At 33.7% G+C, this 16,440-nt stretch overlaps 1 protein-coding gene across 7 annotated transcripts in view; it reads left to right on the top strand.

Moving 5' to 3' along the window:
- Positions 1-16,440, top strand: part of MYO16 (myosin XVI) — a 513,348-nt gene that overhangs the window by 484,837 nt on the left and 12,071 nt on the right. For all 7 annotated transcript variants that reach the window (XM_039866287.1, XM_039866291.1, XM_039866293.1 and 4 more), the window contains one exon: positions 2,090-2,181. In XM_039866287.1, coding sequence (XP_039722221.1) covers positions 2,090-2,181 — 92 coding nt within the window. The remainder of the gene's footprint in view (positions 1-2,089; positions 2,182-16,440) is intronic.

Raw genomic sequence — 16,440 nt, 5'->3', positions numbered from 1 at the left:
TAGACCCTTTGGCATCTCCACCATCATGTTTCCTCTAATCCCTGCTTTCTCCAAAAACCTGCTCAATTTACCTGTGCTCCTACTTACCCCTTAACTCATTCTGTTGTGTATTCTGATAAGAGTCATTTCCACTTCTTCTCAAAAGTAGAAAATTTTCTTTATTCTTCATTGTATTTCCTTGTGCCTTCCTTATTCAGAGGCCAACCATAAATATTTCTTAACTTTATTTAATTGATACTATAATTGATACTATAAGTATCAATTAATAGTATAAAACACATTATACTATTGATTTGGCTCTGAGTGTGTATCTTCACTAAACAGTGTTTCTGTTTTGATTTGAAGAATAAAACTTCTAATTACAATTTACTTTTGAAAAATAGATTACAATTTTTTTCCCCTTCTTCAGATTCCTGGACTCTGTGAACCAGATTCTTTAGAAGTGGACATTTGTCTTGCTTATCAATCAGTCATTTGTCCCCTCCACACACATACAATTTGACATCCCTCCTTCACATAGGTCCCAAACCCTTTGCTGTGCCCTGCTACCTGGACACACATTATATTGCCAACTATCTGCTGCTTTAGTTGCCTGAAAGTCCAAGTTGTGCCTGATCTTAGATTCCCATGCTCCCTTCCATCTGTTTAGATTCCAGATTGCTCTAACACTAACTGCTGGATTGGAACCTTTTCCACACCTGCGACCACAGTCTCTAATACAATATTCACCCAGCCAACTGAAGACATTGCTGTTGCTTATATCAGGGACCCACTCTCCAGCACACGAACCCCAATCCATAAGTATATCAGTTTTTAGGTGCTGGCCTTGGTCTACCCAGTCTCAATAGAGCTAAACTTTCCATACAAGGTATTTGTGTACATAACAGGAAGATCAATTGGGAGGCCCTGTTACGTGTTGATAGGATTTTGTGTACTTTCCTGAACAACTAACTTTGTATTGTAATTGGAAAAGTATGATTTTTAAAATTTAGGAATCATATATATGTTTCATCAATTACACCATTCTTGCTAATTCTAATTTCAGATGAATAGCAATCACTTCAGAATTTGAAGTTCTCTAGGTAACTCATTCCATGGAGTAGTTGCTATTTTTAATCTATTTATTTTTCTAAATAAGTCACTTGTGATGATACTTATCCTTCTCTCTCACAATCATTCTAAGTCAGGGATGATTTTGCTTTCCAGGGAATATTTGGCAATGTCTGGAGACATATTTAGTTGTTGCACTGGAAAAGTGCTACTGGCATCTAGGGTAGGCACCGGCGATGCTGCTAAACATTCTGCGATGCACAGGACAGCCCCCACAGCAGAGAATTATATATATCCCAAAGTGTCAGCAGTGCTGAGGTTGAAAAACCCTGCTTCTGTAATGAGGGATAATTAATAAAAATTCTTTGGTGCCTCATAAGTACTTCTATATTATTTGGGGGAGGGGAGATGTAAATCTTCTCAAATCCATCATTCATTCTATATAGTTGATTATGAATTGGTCTATTATGGCTGAGCAGCTATCCCGATCATTTTGTCATGGAATTCTACTCAATCTCTTTCCTCCTTTTGTATATAAAATAAACTAGTCAATAAAATTCATCTGACACACACTTAATTGTGTCTTATCTGTCTTCTAATCCCTTCTTTGCTACCCTACAAATTAAATACAAACTCTGTCTTTCATAGAAACTCAAGGAACCTTTTTACTCTTTTCTTATCCATATATACTTCTTTTCCCCCATCGATGTTTCATCAATTTTAAGTTTCTAGAAAAATTCCCCTTCTCCCCTTCAATACTTCTTTACTGACTTTTGCTTACTTTTGTGCTATTATTATATATTTCTTCATTATCGATTTATCTCTTTTGCTCATATACTGCCTCTTTTATTAAACGAAACTCCCCCAATACTTTGTATTCCCATATTTTCTTGGAAAATTTTTATTATTCAATTTGTGTTTATCTACGATCATGGCAATCCAAAAAATGTAACAATTTTAGTTTATTAAGGTAAATACACAACTTATTTTCTTCAAGGGAAAGACACACAACTTAACTACTTTGTGTTAACCTCAATAGGTTTACCTGAAGAAGATGGATATTCCAGGTTGTCTGTGAGTGGGACAGCGACCTCGACATTTCAGAGACATAGAGAAAGTCACACCACTCAGGTAATGACCTCCAGATATTCATATAGACAATAATAACTGAACTTAAGTTATGATAGGAGATTCACTAAGGTATGACCAAGAAGATTCATTAAGGTATGACCAAGGGCTAGAGAAGGCAAGTAATCTCATCTTTGCCTTAAGTTTCTTCAGCTCAGCATTCTCTCTCCTCTGTCTCAGCCGAATCCAGGTTTTTACTGGTTTAAAAAATAATAATGTCCAAAGCAAATAAAAATTAATAAATGGTTTTAAATGGAAGATTGTGGACATAATTTATGTTGTGGTATTTTTAAATTACTGTCAGGAGAATTAAATTTACTGAATGATGTTAATATGTTTTCTTCATTTAGCCTCCGCTAAAATGGGAGGTTTTTAAATGACAACACATGGAAATAAAATGCTTGAAGCACCTATGGTTTTATGGCATGCCATTACATATCAGTTATTACCTCCAAATTCTATGTAATCCAAACTTATTTAAAATATAACGTATGATCAGAGCACTGTGAAATCAAAATGAGAGTTCACAAAACTGTTTTGATGTGTTTCAGTGATTTCGCATATATTGCTTAATGTGTTTGGCCTTAAAAAATTCAACCAAATAAAGAAAATTATCACTTCAGGAATAAAAATCTCAATTGTTTTTAGGAAGAAAAAAGAATGTGTATTACATAATTTAGCATTCTTTTTATATTGAATTTTAAAATAGTATTTTCAGAAATTATCTTCAAAAAGGTAGGACTTTGCATTCAAGGTCGTATACAAACAACTATATCAAAGACTTTATTATCAACATATTCAGAGTTAGCCACGGGATCTTTTGTGTGTGTGTGTGTGTGTGTGAAGTTATAGTAAGTACAACTTTTATTATGTCAAATATCTACATAAAAATCTTTAAAAATCTCAGTCAAGTATCCAGATGTTTTTATGAAATCAACTGTCTAGCTAATGATCAGCTTTCATCTGAATATTTGGCATGGCTTTATTATCAGCTGAGATTTTTTAAAATAACACTGATGAGGTAGTAAGAAAAATCAATAATTTTAATCTTAAAAATAAATCTTACAGGAGGCAATCTGCTGATATCACTTACATTGATATATAGGCACTGAAATAGAAAGAAAATGCTGATTGGTTGCAATAATAGATTGTCCTAATCTCTCCTCTGCTCCTTAGAGATGCATTTACTTTACCTTGTAAGCATTACAGATGCTTTATCTAAGATAATTCATAGGGGACCTTACTTGCAATGAACACTAGTTTGATTTTTATTATAGGCTGATTCCTGTACATTAGAGTGAATGATAGGCCATCTGACATCCTTCCCACTACAATGCAATTCATAGAGAAAAGGGTTAATTTTGAAAGAAGGTGCACAAAATAGGCATCTCTGTAACTATTCCTCTGATCTTTCATAGACTTAGCCAAGAAACAAAAAGAAATGAGAAAGGTCATCAGGAATAATTTTCCATTCTTAGTTCTCAATGGGGGCTTGTTTTCAAACGCAAACATCTCTGCCTTCAATTATCTCACAGTGCATTTTTTCAAAGAAATGGAAAACCAGACTCATTTTCTTCCATGCAAAAGTGTGGGCATTCTCATGGTAGGACACATTCCTCACTGCTGAGAAGCTATACAAGTTATGTGAAACTATGTATTTAATGGCCACAGGTCTATGAGCATAAATGCCTCTTGTGTGACATTTATAGAGGAAATATGGACACATACAAGCATATTGCATTGTAGATTTTCTACTAATGCAGCTGAATAGGAATTCTATAAAATTAGTTCTTGGACTGATTGAGCATGCATTCGTGAAATTAAATTGTTGACTAAAAATTTAATAATACCTCTTTGAGAATATCTATATTTTAATTAGCATCAGTGATTTTAATAAAATATCTTTAAGGAAGATAAAATGCATGGGCATTATCGTGGATAAAGAAAACAGTAAATAGATTTAGTAATTTGCCAAAGACCATAGGTAAAATTCAGTCCACAGCTCGAATGGATGTCAAGATTATATATCCTCTTTAGAGAATGAACTTACAATAACCCATTAGAAGGAATGCAAGAATCATTCAACTTTTACATAAAATTTAAAGAATTTTTGGTTCAAAACAAAAATCTAAGTAGCCACGTTATTTATGATTCGTTTTTTTAGCTGCCAGTCACATATTTCTCACCTGCCACAGTGAAAATATAAGGGGAGAAACTCCCTCTTCCTCCTTCCTTTGACAGCTAGACAAACACATGAGTTGGGCTCAGTCAATCTATATCACCCGTGGATTATGGAGGGAGAGACATAATGGAAAAGACAGAATAGACGTTGCCATGGGATGAGGTAGCCCATCTAGCAGTCGTGGCTCCTTCCAGCGGCTGCAGATGTCGGTCAGTGTATGTCTGTTGCAGCCACTGCAACCACCTTGGTTTGTCCCATTTGCCTCATCTTTCCTTCTAACTTCTTGTCATTGTTTCTCCTTCCAGTAAAACTTTTACCTATTAAGATGTCCAGATTTAGTTACCGCTGCTTGCAAATAAGAATTGTGACTGACACACTAATCTGATTTTATCTTTATTATCCATAAAATTTACTTTGTATCCAAACACTTGTCTTTTACATAACGCATACAAACTTTTTTCTTGATATATGCATAAAACATTTTCTGATAGGGGTAGCACCTCAATAGGTAGTAGTTGTTTCTTTCTTCAAGGTACAGAAGATAGAAAATATAGTTTCTATTCTATAATTGCATAATTTTTATTTGCAAAAAAATGTTTTCCATAAAATTAGGAAAAATTAATTTTATTTAAAATATTTGAAAATAGTGAAAAGTGAGACATTAGCTTGAATATGGCTGTGTTCATTTATACTCCTTATATAGAAGGCTTGGTAGGTCTACGCTGTGGACCAAGATAAAATATTCATGTCTTTCTAAAGCACTTGGCATGAATTAAGCCAACAGTGTATGTGTGACATCATGGAATTCCGTAAACTGGCCCTGGAAAGGGCTTCTGTGGCACATCCAGTATCAAATCTGAAATTTCATAAGTTATAGAAACTACTTCAGATTGTTTTTAGAATTAGACAGCATTTATAAAAATATGTCATTTATCTACTTGCCATGTTATAAGGTATAAAATATTTTTTATAAGGTATAATATATTTTTTTGTTTGTGCCATTTGACATGATGCATTCCTTTAAAAGTAACTCAGTGGTGAAAGACTAAGCAGTGAATGAAATACTGAGGACATTTTCCAATCAAGAATGGGTTCTTAGCTTTTGTTGTTGTTGTTGTTGTTGTTGTTGTTGTTGTTGTTGTAATTGTAATCCTCTGCTTACTCAGAAGGCCAGGTAACCTGACACAGGATGCCCACGGATTATAAATAGAGCAAAAGCATGAGCAGCTCAGGATGGGTGTCCTGAAGACAGGAGGGTACCAGATGAGGCTGGATAAAATAAATGCTTAGTGCTTGCCCTTGGCATAAAATTGCTAGTTACACGTCTATTTAGGGGTCCACACTTGACATTGAAAAATGAGATGTTTTCTTTTTTCGTTTAAGCATAGTTTATTGTATTTACATTCTCATTTTAACTTTACCAACTTTCACTTTATGGTATTTTATTCTTCTCAGCTCTCTATTCTCCATAGTAATATTGTATGGTTTATGATATTTGATTTTCATTATGGGCATTTATCATATTTCTTGCCAAACTTTTTAAATATTCTTTTGTTTTTTTAACAAGCACAAATTTTTTTATTAATATCTGTCATATTTAAATATTTATTGTAAGAAATCATTAATGGTGTCTGATAAAATAGTGGCAATCCAGCGCCCGAGAGCTTAGTGTATATTTAGCCCACTCCCAACACAGCTGTCAATGAAAGCCATAATATAATCAATATGCAATTGATCCACATCAAGAAACAAATTGTTATGTGGTTTGTTTTACTGAATGATCAAAGAAACCTTTTTGTAATGTTACATATCAACGAAATGAGGAATTGCAGGGCACTAAATAAACCCAGTGCTGTCTTTCTATATTCATTTTATTTGTCACATGGACTGCTTTGAAATATATTGTGTCATGGAAAAGAAAGTATATTCGAAAAAATAACTAAATGTAGATACATTTAATTTAATCATTAAGGGGTAATTCTAAAGCACATGGTAGGAAATAAAAATTAGATAAGCACTTCAAAAGAAAATATGTATGAATTTCATTTATAATCTACAAACAGAAGATCTAGCATAGGAAACTCTCATAAACCTGAGTTTTCCGGGAATGAGTATGCACCGCTCATGACTTTCATATTATGTGCAAGAGATAAAGGCAGTAATTTAATTTGATGGTATGAGTTAAATGGCAGCATTTTCAACATTAAAGGGACATATCCTGTAAAATATATAGAAACTTGGAAAATTAAAAAAAAGACCAATTCCTATATTTTGTATTTTTTCCTTTATAAAATTACAGCATGTGTATGTCCCAAATGTATTCAAATGCATAGAGTTTTCCTGATGAAGACATTGACTGTAATCAAGGAGGAGAATTCAATCGTAAGAAATATTAAAAGAATAAGAGATCAGAATTGTGACTATGTTTTTAAAGAGGAAAAAGGTCTTAGATATCTCTGCAGGCTCACCTTCCAGACGGGAAAGCTGCAGTTAGCCAACACTATTACATAAGGGAGGGAGTGACAATGCAACTGAGATAATGGAGTTAATTTTAAATTCTAGTTAACTTAGACTTTCAATATTAATTTGATTTATTTTTTTAAATTAAAGAAAGAAAAGAAAAATAGCAGGTATGAGTTCCATATCTGTTATTTAACATGTGGTTCTAGAAAGTAGTAATTATTTTTCAGATTGATTAAAAAGAATATATGTCAAGCATGCTGCCTGCAATATAATAAGTGCTCAAAAAGTGTTTGGTATTGTTATCATGGTATTTCTTTTTTTTCAAGGTCATTATTCTGAACATCAATTCTGACTCTAAAAGAATAGACACTACCTAAAATATGTAAGCAATTAGACTGAATCAGCAGGATCCAACACTTACCTGGAATTTTGATACAGAATGTCATGTTCGTGATTTTCAAAAACGTTTTGTTATGGTATATTATAAACTTAGGGGAAAAAGTGACAGTGATTAGTAAAACGCTGAACTTCAGTAAATCTTAACATTTTGCTATATTTGTTCTGGCACCATATTTCTAGAGAAATATATATTCCAGGTCCTGATCCCATTCCTGCCTGCTGCACTGAGACGAATCCCACCATGAAGTCAGTGCATAAGCCTCCATTCATAATTGCACTTTCAGAGTTTGTCATTTAGGCTTAATTTGTTCTAGAACCCACTTGTTCATCTTTCTAGTCGTCCAGGGTATCCATAGAATTCTCCTACAATACTGTATTGCAAATTAATCTATTTTTTCCTCTCGGCCTTCTTCACTGTGCAACTTTCACATCTGTACATAGTAACTGGCAATATGACAGTGTGGATGATCTTAGCCTTGGTCTCTAATGACACATCTTTGCTCTTGGTGATCTTTCCCACTTCTTCCAAGTCTTGGCCTTCTCTTGATTTCTTGCCTGCAGTCTCCCTTTGAATTGATGATTTAACCAAGGTAAGCAAAATCTTTAACAATTTTGGTATCATTTTCTGTGTTAAAGTTTTGTACTTCTTGTGTAGCCATGATTTTTGTCCTCTTAACCTTCAAATATGATCCTGCTTTCTCACTTTCTTTTTCCACTTTCGTCAGAAGCTGTTTCAAATCATTGCTACTTTCTGCCAGTAAGAGTGTCTTCTGTATATCTTAAGTTATTGATATTTCTTCCAACAATTTTCACTCTTTCCCACTGAGTTTAGCTTATTTTTTCATATGATATGTCCTATGTACAGATTAAACAAATAGGGAGATAAAATGCACACTTGTCTGATACCTTTCCCTGTAGGAAACCATTTAGTCTCTCCATATTCTGTCCTGACAGTGACTACCCACTATATAGGTTTACTCATCAGGACAATCAAGGGCAGAAGCACAACCATTTTTTTCAGAGTAACCCAAGGTTTTCATTGTCCATGCAGTCAAAAGCTTTACTGTAGTCTATAAATCACAGCCTAACCTTCTGAAAGTCTTTGGAGCACCCAGTATCCAGCATATATTTACAACTAGAATCCAGCTTGAACATCCATGTTACTTGCACGGGAAACTAGAGCCATGGCCCTATAGTTACTGCACTCCCTGGCATCTCCTTTCTTGAAAATTGGGATGTATATTGAATGCATGTAGGTCATTGTTTTGTTGCCATATTTGTTGTTCTATTCTTGTTAGAATTTTGACAGATTCAGTCTCTGTGGTTTGAAATAATTCTATTGGTATCCCATGTACTTCTGGTGATTTATTTTTTCCCAATAGTTTCAGGGCAGTTTTCATTTCACTTTCTATAATTACAGGTTCTTCCTCATAGGAATCTTTTTCAAAGATATCTGTCATCCTTTTGTCTCTTCTGTATAGATCTTCAGGATTCTGTTTCTACCTTCCCTTTATTTTCTCTTGGTCAGATGGTGTGCTTCCCTATTGGTTGTTCAGCATTCCTAGTCTAGGTTTGAATTTCTCTTTTATTTTCTTGAATCTTCTGTAGCAGTCTCTTCTTGTTTTTCTTTTCTACCTCCTCACATTAACTATTGTAATTGTGCTCTTTATCTTCACATGATAGTCATTGAAAAGCTATGTTCAGGATTCTAACTTTGTTTATATCACCTTTTACTTTTGCCTCTCACCTGTCTTTGACAAATTTTAGCGTTTCTTCTGTCATCTGTCTAAATTTTTCTTTCCTTTATACTTCCAGCATTGTCTATTTGCATTCATCCCTAGTATTATTTCTAGTTTCGGTCCCAGTTCTTCTATTTCTTGGTCATTTAAGTTTAGCTGTGCAAATCTGTCTTTATGTGGAGTTTAAATCCATCAGGAATGTTATTAGCATTAGATTTGGGCACTACATTTCTTTCAGTGCTCTTCTTCAGCGTTACTCTAATGTTTGATATTAACAGTTTGTGGGCATTACCACAATCTGCTCCAGGTCTTGTTTTGGCAGAGAGAATACATCTTCTCTATCTCCTGCTTCCAAATACATAGTCTATTTTGATTTCTATTGGACATCTGGTAACTTGGCCATCATGTATATAGTCATCTGTTCGGTTGTTTGAAGCATGCGTTTGTGATGGACAAGTTGTTGACTTCACAGAAATCCACGAGCCAATCTCCTGCTTCATTCCTGACCCCTTGCCCAAATTTTCTGACAACATTCAATTCTGCTTTATTTCCTACTTTTGCATTCCTATCACCTATAATTGTCAGCATGCCTTGTTTTGGTATATGATCGATTTCTTCTTAAATACTTGCATAAAAGCTTTCTGTTTCATCTTCTTCAGCCTCTGTAGTTGGCATATAGACTTGAGTAATGATTAAGTTAATAGGTTTTCCTAGAAATCTGATTGATATTATTCAGACTGACCTTGTATTGTAACCCTTAACTGCCTGTGCTACATCTTGCCTCCATATTAAAGCCATTCTCTGTTTCTTCCAAGTTTCTCACTGCCAGAGTAGAACACTTTGTGTTTGCCTGACTGGGAATGTCCCATACCAGTCCATTTTAGCTTCCTAACAACAAGCACTACAATGTTTAGATGTTCCCCTTCTTGCTTTACGGTCTTCAGTTTACCTTGCTTTGTGCTGCTTAGGTTCCACGTTCAATTGTACGTGTGGTGCAGCATTGCGTTGTCCTTTCGCCTTGGTGCACCTCGACAGTCTTCTGCCTTTGGTCTAGTTACGTCATTGGCCACAAGGCTATTAGTACTTGTTCTCTGCTCTTCCCCAATAACTGGGGGGAAAAAAGGATAAGAAAAGAAAACGCAGCAGTGGTTTACCATTGCCTTCTGCTGCATGTGCACTGTGTGCTTCCAAACCACACACGCTTGGGTCCATGGTGCTACAATCACCAAATGCCTACGAAATGTTCCTTTTAACTTCCATTATTGAGTTTTACTTTATAGTTGTCACACACATTACATTTAGATACATTGAATGTGTTCTCTCAAAGTTATAACTTTAAGTTCAATAGTCATACAGGTTTTAGACAACTTTAGTGGAGAAAAATCATCTTCTCTATGACCCCATGACTTAACATTTTGGTGGCTCTCTTTCATTCCTGGAGATGTTTCCTTCCACTATCATTCACTTCACCCAGAAGAACCTCCTTTAGCATTTCATTCTCAGAAGGTCTAAAAATTCTTTTTGTTTTCTTTAATCTGAGCATGTCCTGTTTCTGCTTTCGTTCTCCAAGTTTTGATTCCCTCAACAAATCACTTGTTTTTGTTTACTTTTCTGAGTGTTCAGATTGCTGTTTGTATATTTTATCCAAAGTTTTAGTTATAATCAATGAGAGAAATAGGATGTAGTGAGCTTACTTCATCTTAGCCCAGCCTATGTATTTATCACACATAAATTTATTATGCTAATGTAGTCAAATTGATTGATTCTTAACCTTATGGGTTGTGCTTTCCTTATCCTATTCAAGAAAATCTTTCTTATTAAGGGAAAAAAAAAAGAAAAATATCTCTTATTCTGTTGCTATAAAGATATCTTTCTAGATATATTTTAAGATACATGTATATAGTTAAGGTTTGTTTTTTACATTTAGGACTTTAAGCTACTTGGAATTTGTTTTTTGAGAATAGCGTAAATTAGCAATGTAATTTTATATTTTTTGTACTGATAATTGTTCCATGCCTTATACTAAATAATACCATACTGTTGACTTCCTCCTAATGCTGAGTACATTGCCAGAAGTGGACTTTTCTCCACGTTTATCTCTGGCTTTAATATTACTCTTCTTTAATATTACTTTTCTTGATAGAATTCCTTGAGCCCCCTTGCCAAGCAAAGTAGTTTCCGCTATAAATTGATTCCTGAAATTCTGTAATGCAAATCTCTTTTATATAACTTATTTTGTTGTATTATAATCATGTGTGTTTGTAGACCCGAACAGACTTTTAAGCATATAGAGAACGCACTAATGCATCTTAATCATTTTTATATTCCAAAAACAAAGCACTTAATAAAATTGTCAGCTCTACGTAATTCTCAACCAGCAGCAGCCTCAGAAGAATTAAAAGAAACAGACTGATGAATTATTTCCTAACTTCATCAAATATTTTAATTCACCTTCATGTTAAAAATGTACCAGTAGACTTGGTAAGTAGGATTACAGGCAGTTGCATCACTGACCGGAGGATATTAATGTCACATTTTATATGGTAATTAGGTTCTGAAGTTGACAAGTAATGTGAAAGTCACAATAAAAAATGATTGATTTTGGAAGATCCCTTATATTGCTCATGGGGAATAATATGCATGGTTTTAATGTATATAACTAATTGTTATATTATATGTATGGATTTATGCATAGTACATAAGACAATGTAAAGTATATAACAATACACGTATAGAATTTTGAATTCTAAGAAAGTGGATTGAATACAATTGAATTTCAGATGTTCATTTATTCAGTTATTCAACCAATATTATTGAGGATCTACTTGTGCCAGGCACAGATCTAGGCATTTGGGATACCTTGGTCTATAAAACAAACACCCTTGCCCTCATGGAAGTTAAATTCTAGCATGGGAGATCAAACAAAAAGTAATTAAATAAAATGCATAGTATTTTTTTTCCAATTACATTTGACATTCAATATTATTTTATATTAGTTTCAGCACAGTGGTTAGACATTTATATAATTTATGAAATGATCCCCCGATTAGTCCAGTACCCATCTGGCATTATACATAGTTATTATAATATTATTGACTATATTTCTTATGTTGTACTTTATATCCCCATTACCATTTTATAGCTACCAATTTGTACTTCTTAATCCCTTTACCTTTTAAATGTATAATATTCTTAAAAGTAATACAGCAGTCCTTTCTTATTTGTGATTTAGGTCACCCACAGTCAACTGCATTTCAAAAATTTTAAATGGAAAATTCTAGAAATAAACAATTTATAAGTTTTAAATATCATGCTGTTTCTGAGTAACACAATGAAATTTCGCGCTCTCCCACCCAGTGCCGCCTGCGATGTGAATCATCCCGCCCCGTTAGTCACTTAATAGCCCTCTCAGTTATCAGATCAACTGTCATAGTATCTAAGTGCTTGTGTTCAAGTAATCCTTATTTTACTTAATTACAGCCCCCAACGTGCAAGAATAATGATGCCGGCAAGAATAACGATGCCGGCAACTCCAATGTGCCAAAAAAAGCTGTAAAGTGCTTGTTAGCTCTATCCACGGTTTCTGGCATCTATTCGGAGCCTTGGAATGTATCTCCCATGGACGGATGAAGGGGTTATGTAAAAATATTTTTTAAAAACTAAAACAGGGTAGGTAGGGGACTAGGAGTGACCAGAATGATGTGGAGGAGGGTTGAGTTATGAGTTTAAATCAGGTTGTCAAAAAACTTCATTGAGCAAACATAAAGTAAGGAATTCAGAAAGTTAGCTGACATCAAGGGAAAGCATTTCAGGTTCGGGAACAGTAAAGGCCCTGGAACAGAAGCATGTCCGAATCATAAGATGACCAGCGTGGCTAGTGCGGAGTAATTCCACATATTAATAGATGTTGAAATGAAGAGAAGTTGAAATTACCATTAATCATAAAATGTTAATTCAAGAAAAGGGGTCCTTTTAAGTTATAAACTACATATCGATTATGACTATATTGTATTATCTTCAAAATCATTTACCATTTTTAGAAACTTTAGTTTGCTTAGAATACAAGTAAAGGGTAAATATTTGCCCTTTTTGTAAGTGGAAAATATGAGACGAATAGCTCTATAACTGCTCGAGGTAACAGAGAACTAACTGGGAGGGAGACATCTGGGCACTTGGGCCCCACATTCTGTTACTCGTTTAGTGTAGTGCCTTTTTTTCCATTGTGCTCAAACATAATCAGGTAACGATGATGACGGCATTTATTTTTTGACTTTAGGAAACCTTGAGACCTGATTCTTCTCTGATCTCTATGATTATATTATTATTTGAAACTTTCATTTTGTATTTCTGACTCTGTCAGAAATAGGTTCTAAAAAAAAAAAGAACTGTGACATTGCAAAGAAATGTCATGAAGTCAATGATATAAAAAGCCTAGATTTTGAAGCCCAAGTGGATTTAAATTAATGTTATACACTCGTAGGTGATTTTTATTATCTATTTTTAGAATGAAGCTTTGATTAAAAAGATTTGCTCTCTTATATGTTGCCTACTTTGGCAATCTTCTCTTTTCCTTCTTAATCTTTCCTAAAATATGCCTTCCTTTCCCTATTTTTCCCTAGCATTATACCTGCATGATTTACCATGACTATATCTTAAGGACACTGTAATTGACTCCCCAGGATCACAGTGGCAGACACTGTGCCCACCAAATTCATTTCTTTTTAAGCACATAGTTAGACTACATTTCCCAGCCTGCCTTGTGATTAGGAGTAGTCATATTAACTGAGATCTAGCCAGTGAAATGGATGTGATCCACCTCCGAGCTTAACCCATGCAAACCTCCCTTTGCCTATGAATATTCTATGTCCTTTCTTATCCAAAAGCCGGATATAGAATACTCCATGACCCAAGAGTATGCAAAGTACACTCATGACAACATGCAAGATAATCCACTGATCAGAAACACACACCCATTTTGGCCTTAATATGAACAATATACTTCTGTGTGAAGCCACTAGTATTTGTGGTCTGCCTGTTATAGCATCTTGGGTAACACTGACACCCTTCAACATTTATTTGGTTTAATATTTTACATGTTTTACATGTTTAATGTTTTAATGTTTTACATGCTGCTGAGCGTTACTATTTATAATACTTAACTAAGTTTAGCCTCCATTATTTAGCCATCCTTATTCTTTAAAATAATAAAAATTGTGCCTGTTTATATCTTCTGATGATAAAATTATTGGAATATTGATTATTAGATATTTTAATACAAAATAATGATCAATGGTGCTCCCAACAAGTTACACATATATATAAAACTAAAGCTTGTAACTCATTAACAACTAGTCTCTCAGAAATTTCTAAGAATCGATGGACTTAATTTTCTCCAGGGACAAAGTTAGTTCTCTATAACAAGTTAATATTTTTAGAAACTTTTTGATTGAATGATTATAAAATATTGTCTCTCTTATCTCTAGTTCCGAAGTAGATGACTCTAAATGGTAACTATAATTTGGAGGGAAAATCAAGGTTGATGACAGAGGGGATACTTTCCCTCATGCAGTAAATTCCATGGCCAGTAGAGTTGCTAAACTATGCTCCTTTCCTAATTATAGCTGTTTTTTTTAAATCTTTTTGGATTAGGTTAATAGTTTTGTTTTTTTTTTTTAATTGAGTTTAATACAATGGTTTTCTTCATTCTTATTTAATTTAACACCATAACATACAGATTGTGGTTCTTTCCAGAAAAAAAAAAATGTCTTGAAGAATGAATAACTTAACAGGTAAAACTGTGTCTTACAGAACAATGCAAATTAAGATACTGGCTAATCCAACAAGCGAGGAAAGACTTGTTCACAGCTCTATTGTTAGTTCAAAGCCAGCTCTCAAGTTGTTCACCACATTGCACTGTGTTTTTCTCTTTTCTTTTTTGTAACTGTAAATGCAGACATGCACAAAAGTATGAACATCATTACTTATACCACGCAACCCAAATGTCCTTTCTCCTTTATGCATCCTACTCATCCTTTTAATCCAAAAGAAAATCCCACAGCCTAATATGAATTTCTTGGCCATATTGCCTTTGAAATGAGTCATGTCTCCTCTATATCCCAACAACAGTAATTATGTATATAATTTATTAGTCAATTAATGCTGTGCTTCATTGTGACATTTTTGCTTTCATGTCCTATTTAAGCATTTATTCATTTAATTCTTTATGTATGTATGTCTCATTGCTCAATTTGAACAAATGCTTCTTGCAGGAGGAGGTCATATTGTGTGATTCTAAGTCCTGTAGAACTCATCATAGCACCTTCCATTTTATAATCATTTAAAGTACATATCTTCATTGATTAGCAGACAAAGAAAACTACTTTGAGGGCAATGTAATTAGTACCTAAGAAGATCAACTAAACTGAATGTATTTAAGTTTGTGTCTGACCCTACCACTTACTAGCTAAGTGAATTTGAGCTTTAAAGATGAATTTCAGCATCTGTGAAATAACTTGCTTATTTCACATAGTTATGAGAATCTATTAGAATAATATGTGAAAATGCTTCAAGAATATAAAACAGTATCATGAAGATGACGTTTGGAAATGGGCTTTAGAAATTCAGAGGATTATATCTTTAGATGTACGAATAGGACTGTTGTACAGAAGATAAATAAAATCACAAAGTACGTTTTCAGTGCATCAGATTGGGCTGACATATAGAGTCTAGGTAAAAATAGATGATGATGAAGCTGGAATCATTGATGTGGCCAGAAAATATAGGACTTTATGTAATATGCTAAGGTATGTGGACTTGATTGTTTAGACTAAGGCGAGGCAGCAGCATTGAAGATTTTTGAATGAGAAAATTATATGAACAGATTTATTTTTTATAGAGAAAATTTAGTAGATTAATTTTCCTCAGTAATATCTCCTGGTGTTTGCAGTGAGTCTCCCTTATAATTTCAAGAAAAATATTTTAAAAGGAATTATAATACTCTTATTTTCTATGTTTCTAATATAATAGATTTATGTTTTTCTATATAGTCCCTGGATTTGCACCCCATTACTATAATATGTCATTACTATAAGCATACTCTAAATATATGTTATCAATTTTTGCTACAATCTACTAGTCACTTATACTGCCATGTTTTTTAAATAAATTGAGATAAGAGACCAGAGCTCATACAAAATTCATATCCTGAAATGTCACAAATTAATTATATTGCATCATGTGCTGTGTAATCATAAATTTCTACTTTATAACTTTCCATTAATAGAAAGAAACGTATTTATTCATCAGAGTCTATTTTTATTCATAGTTATATACTTAAAATCAGCTGCAAAATGCAAATAAATGTCCATTTAAATTATATTAAATGTGTTCCAATATAATATTACTTCTTATAAAAGTAAAGAACAGAAGTTATTATTTTAAAGAAATCAATAGGTACAGATAACATGAAAAATTAGAATT

The sequence above is a fragment of the Pteropus medius genome, unplaced genomic scaffold (assembly GCF_902729225.1).
Source record: "Pteropus medius unplaced genomic scaffold, Ma_sr-lr_union100, whole genome shotgun sequence".
Classification (NCBI taxonomy): Eukaryota; Metazoa; Chordata; class Mammalia; order Chiroptera; family Pteropodidae; genus Pteropus; species Pteropus medius.
This window is presented reverse-complemented; position numbering and strand designations above follow the sequence as displayed.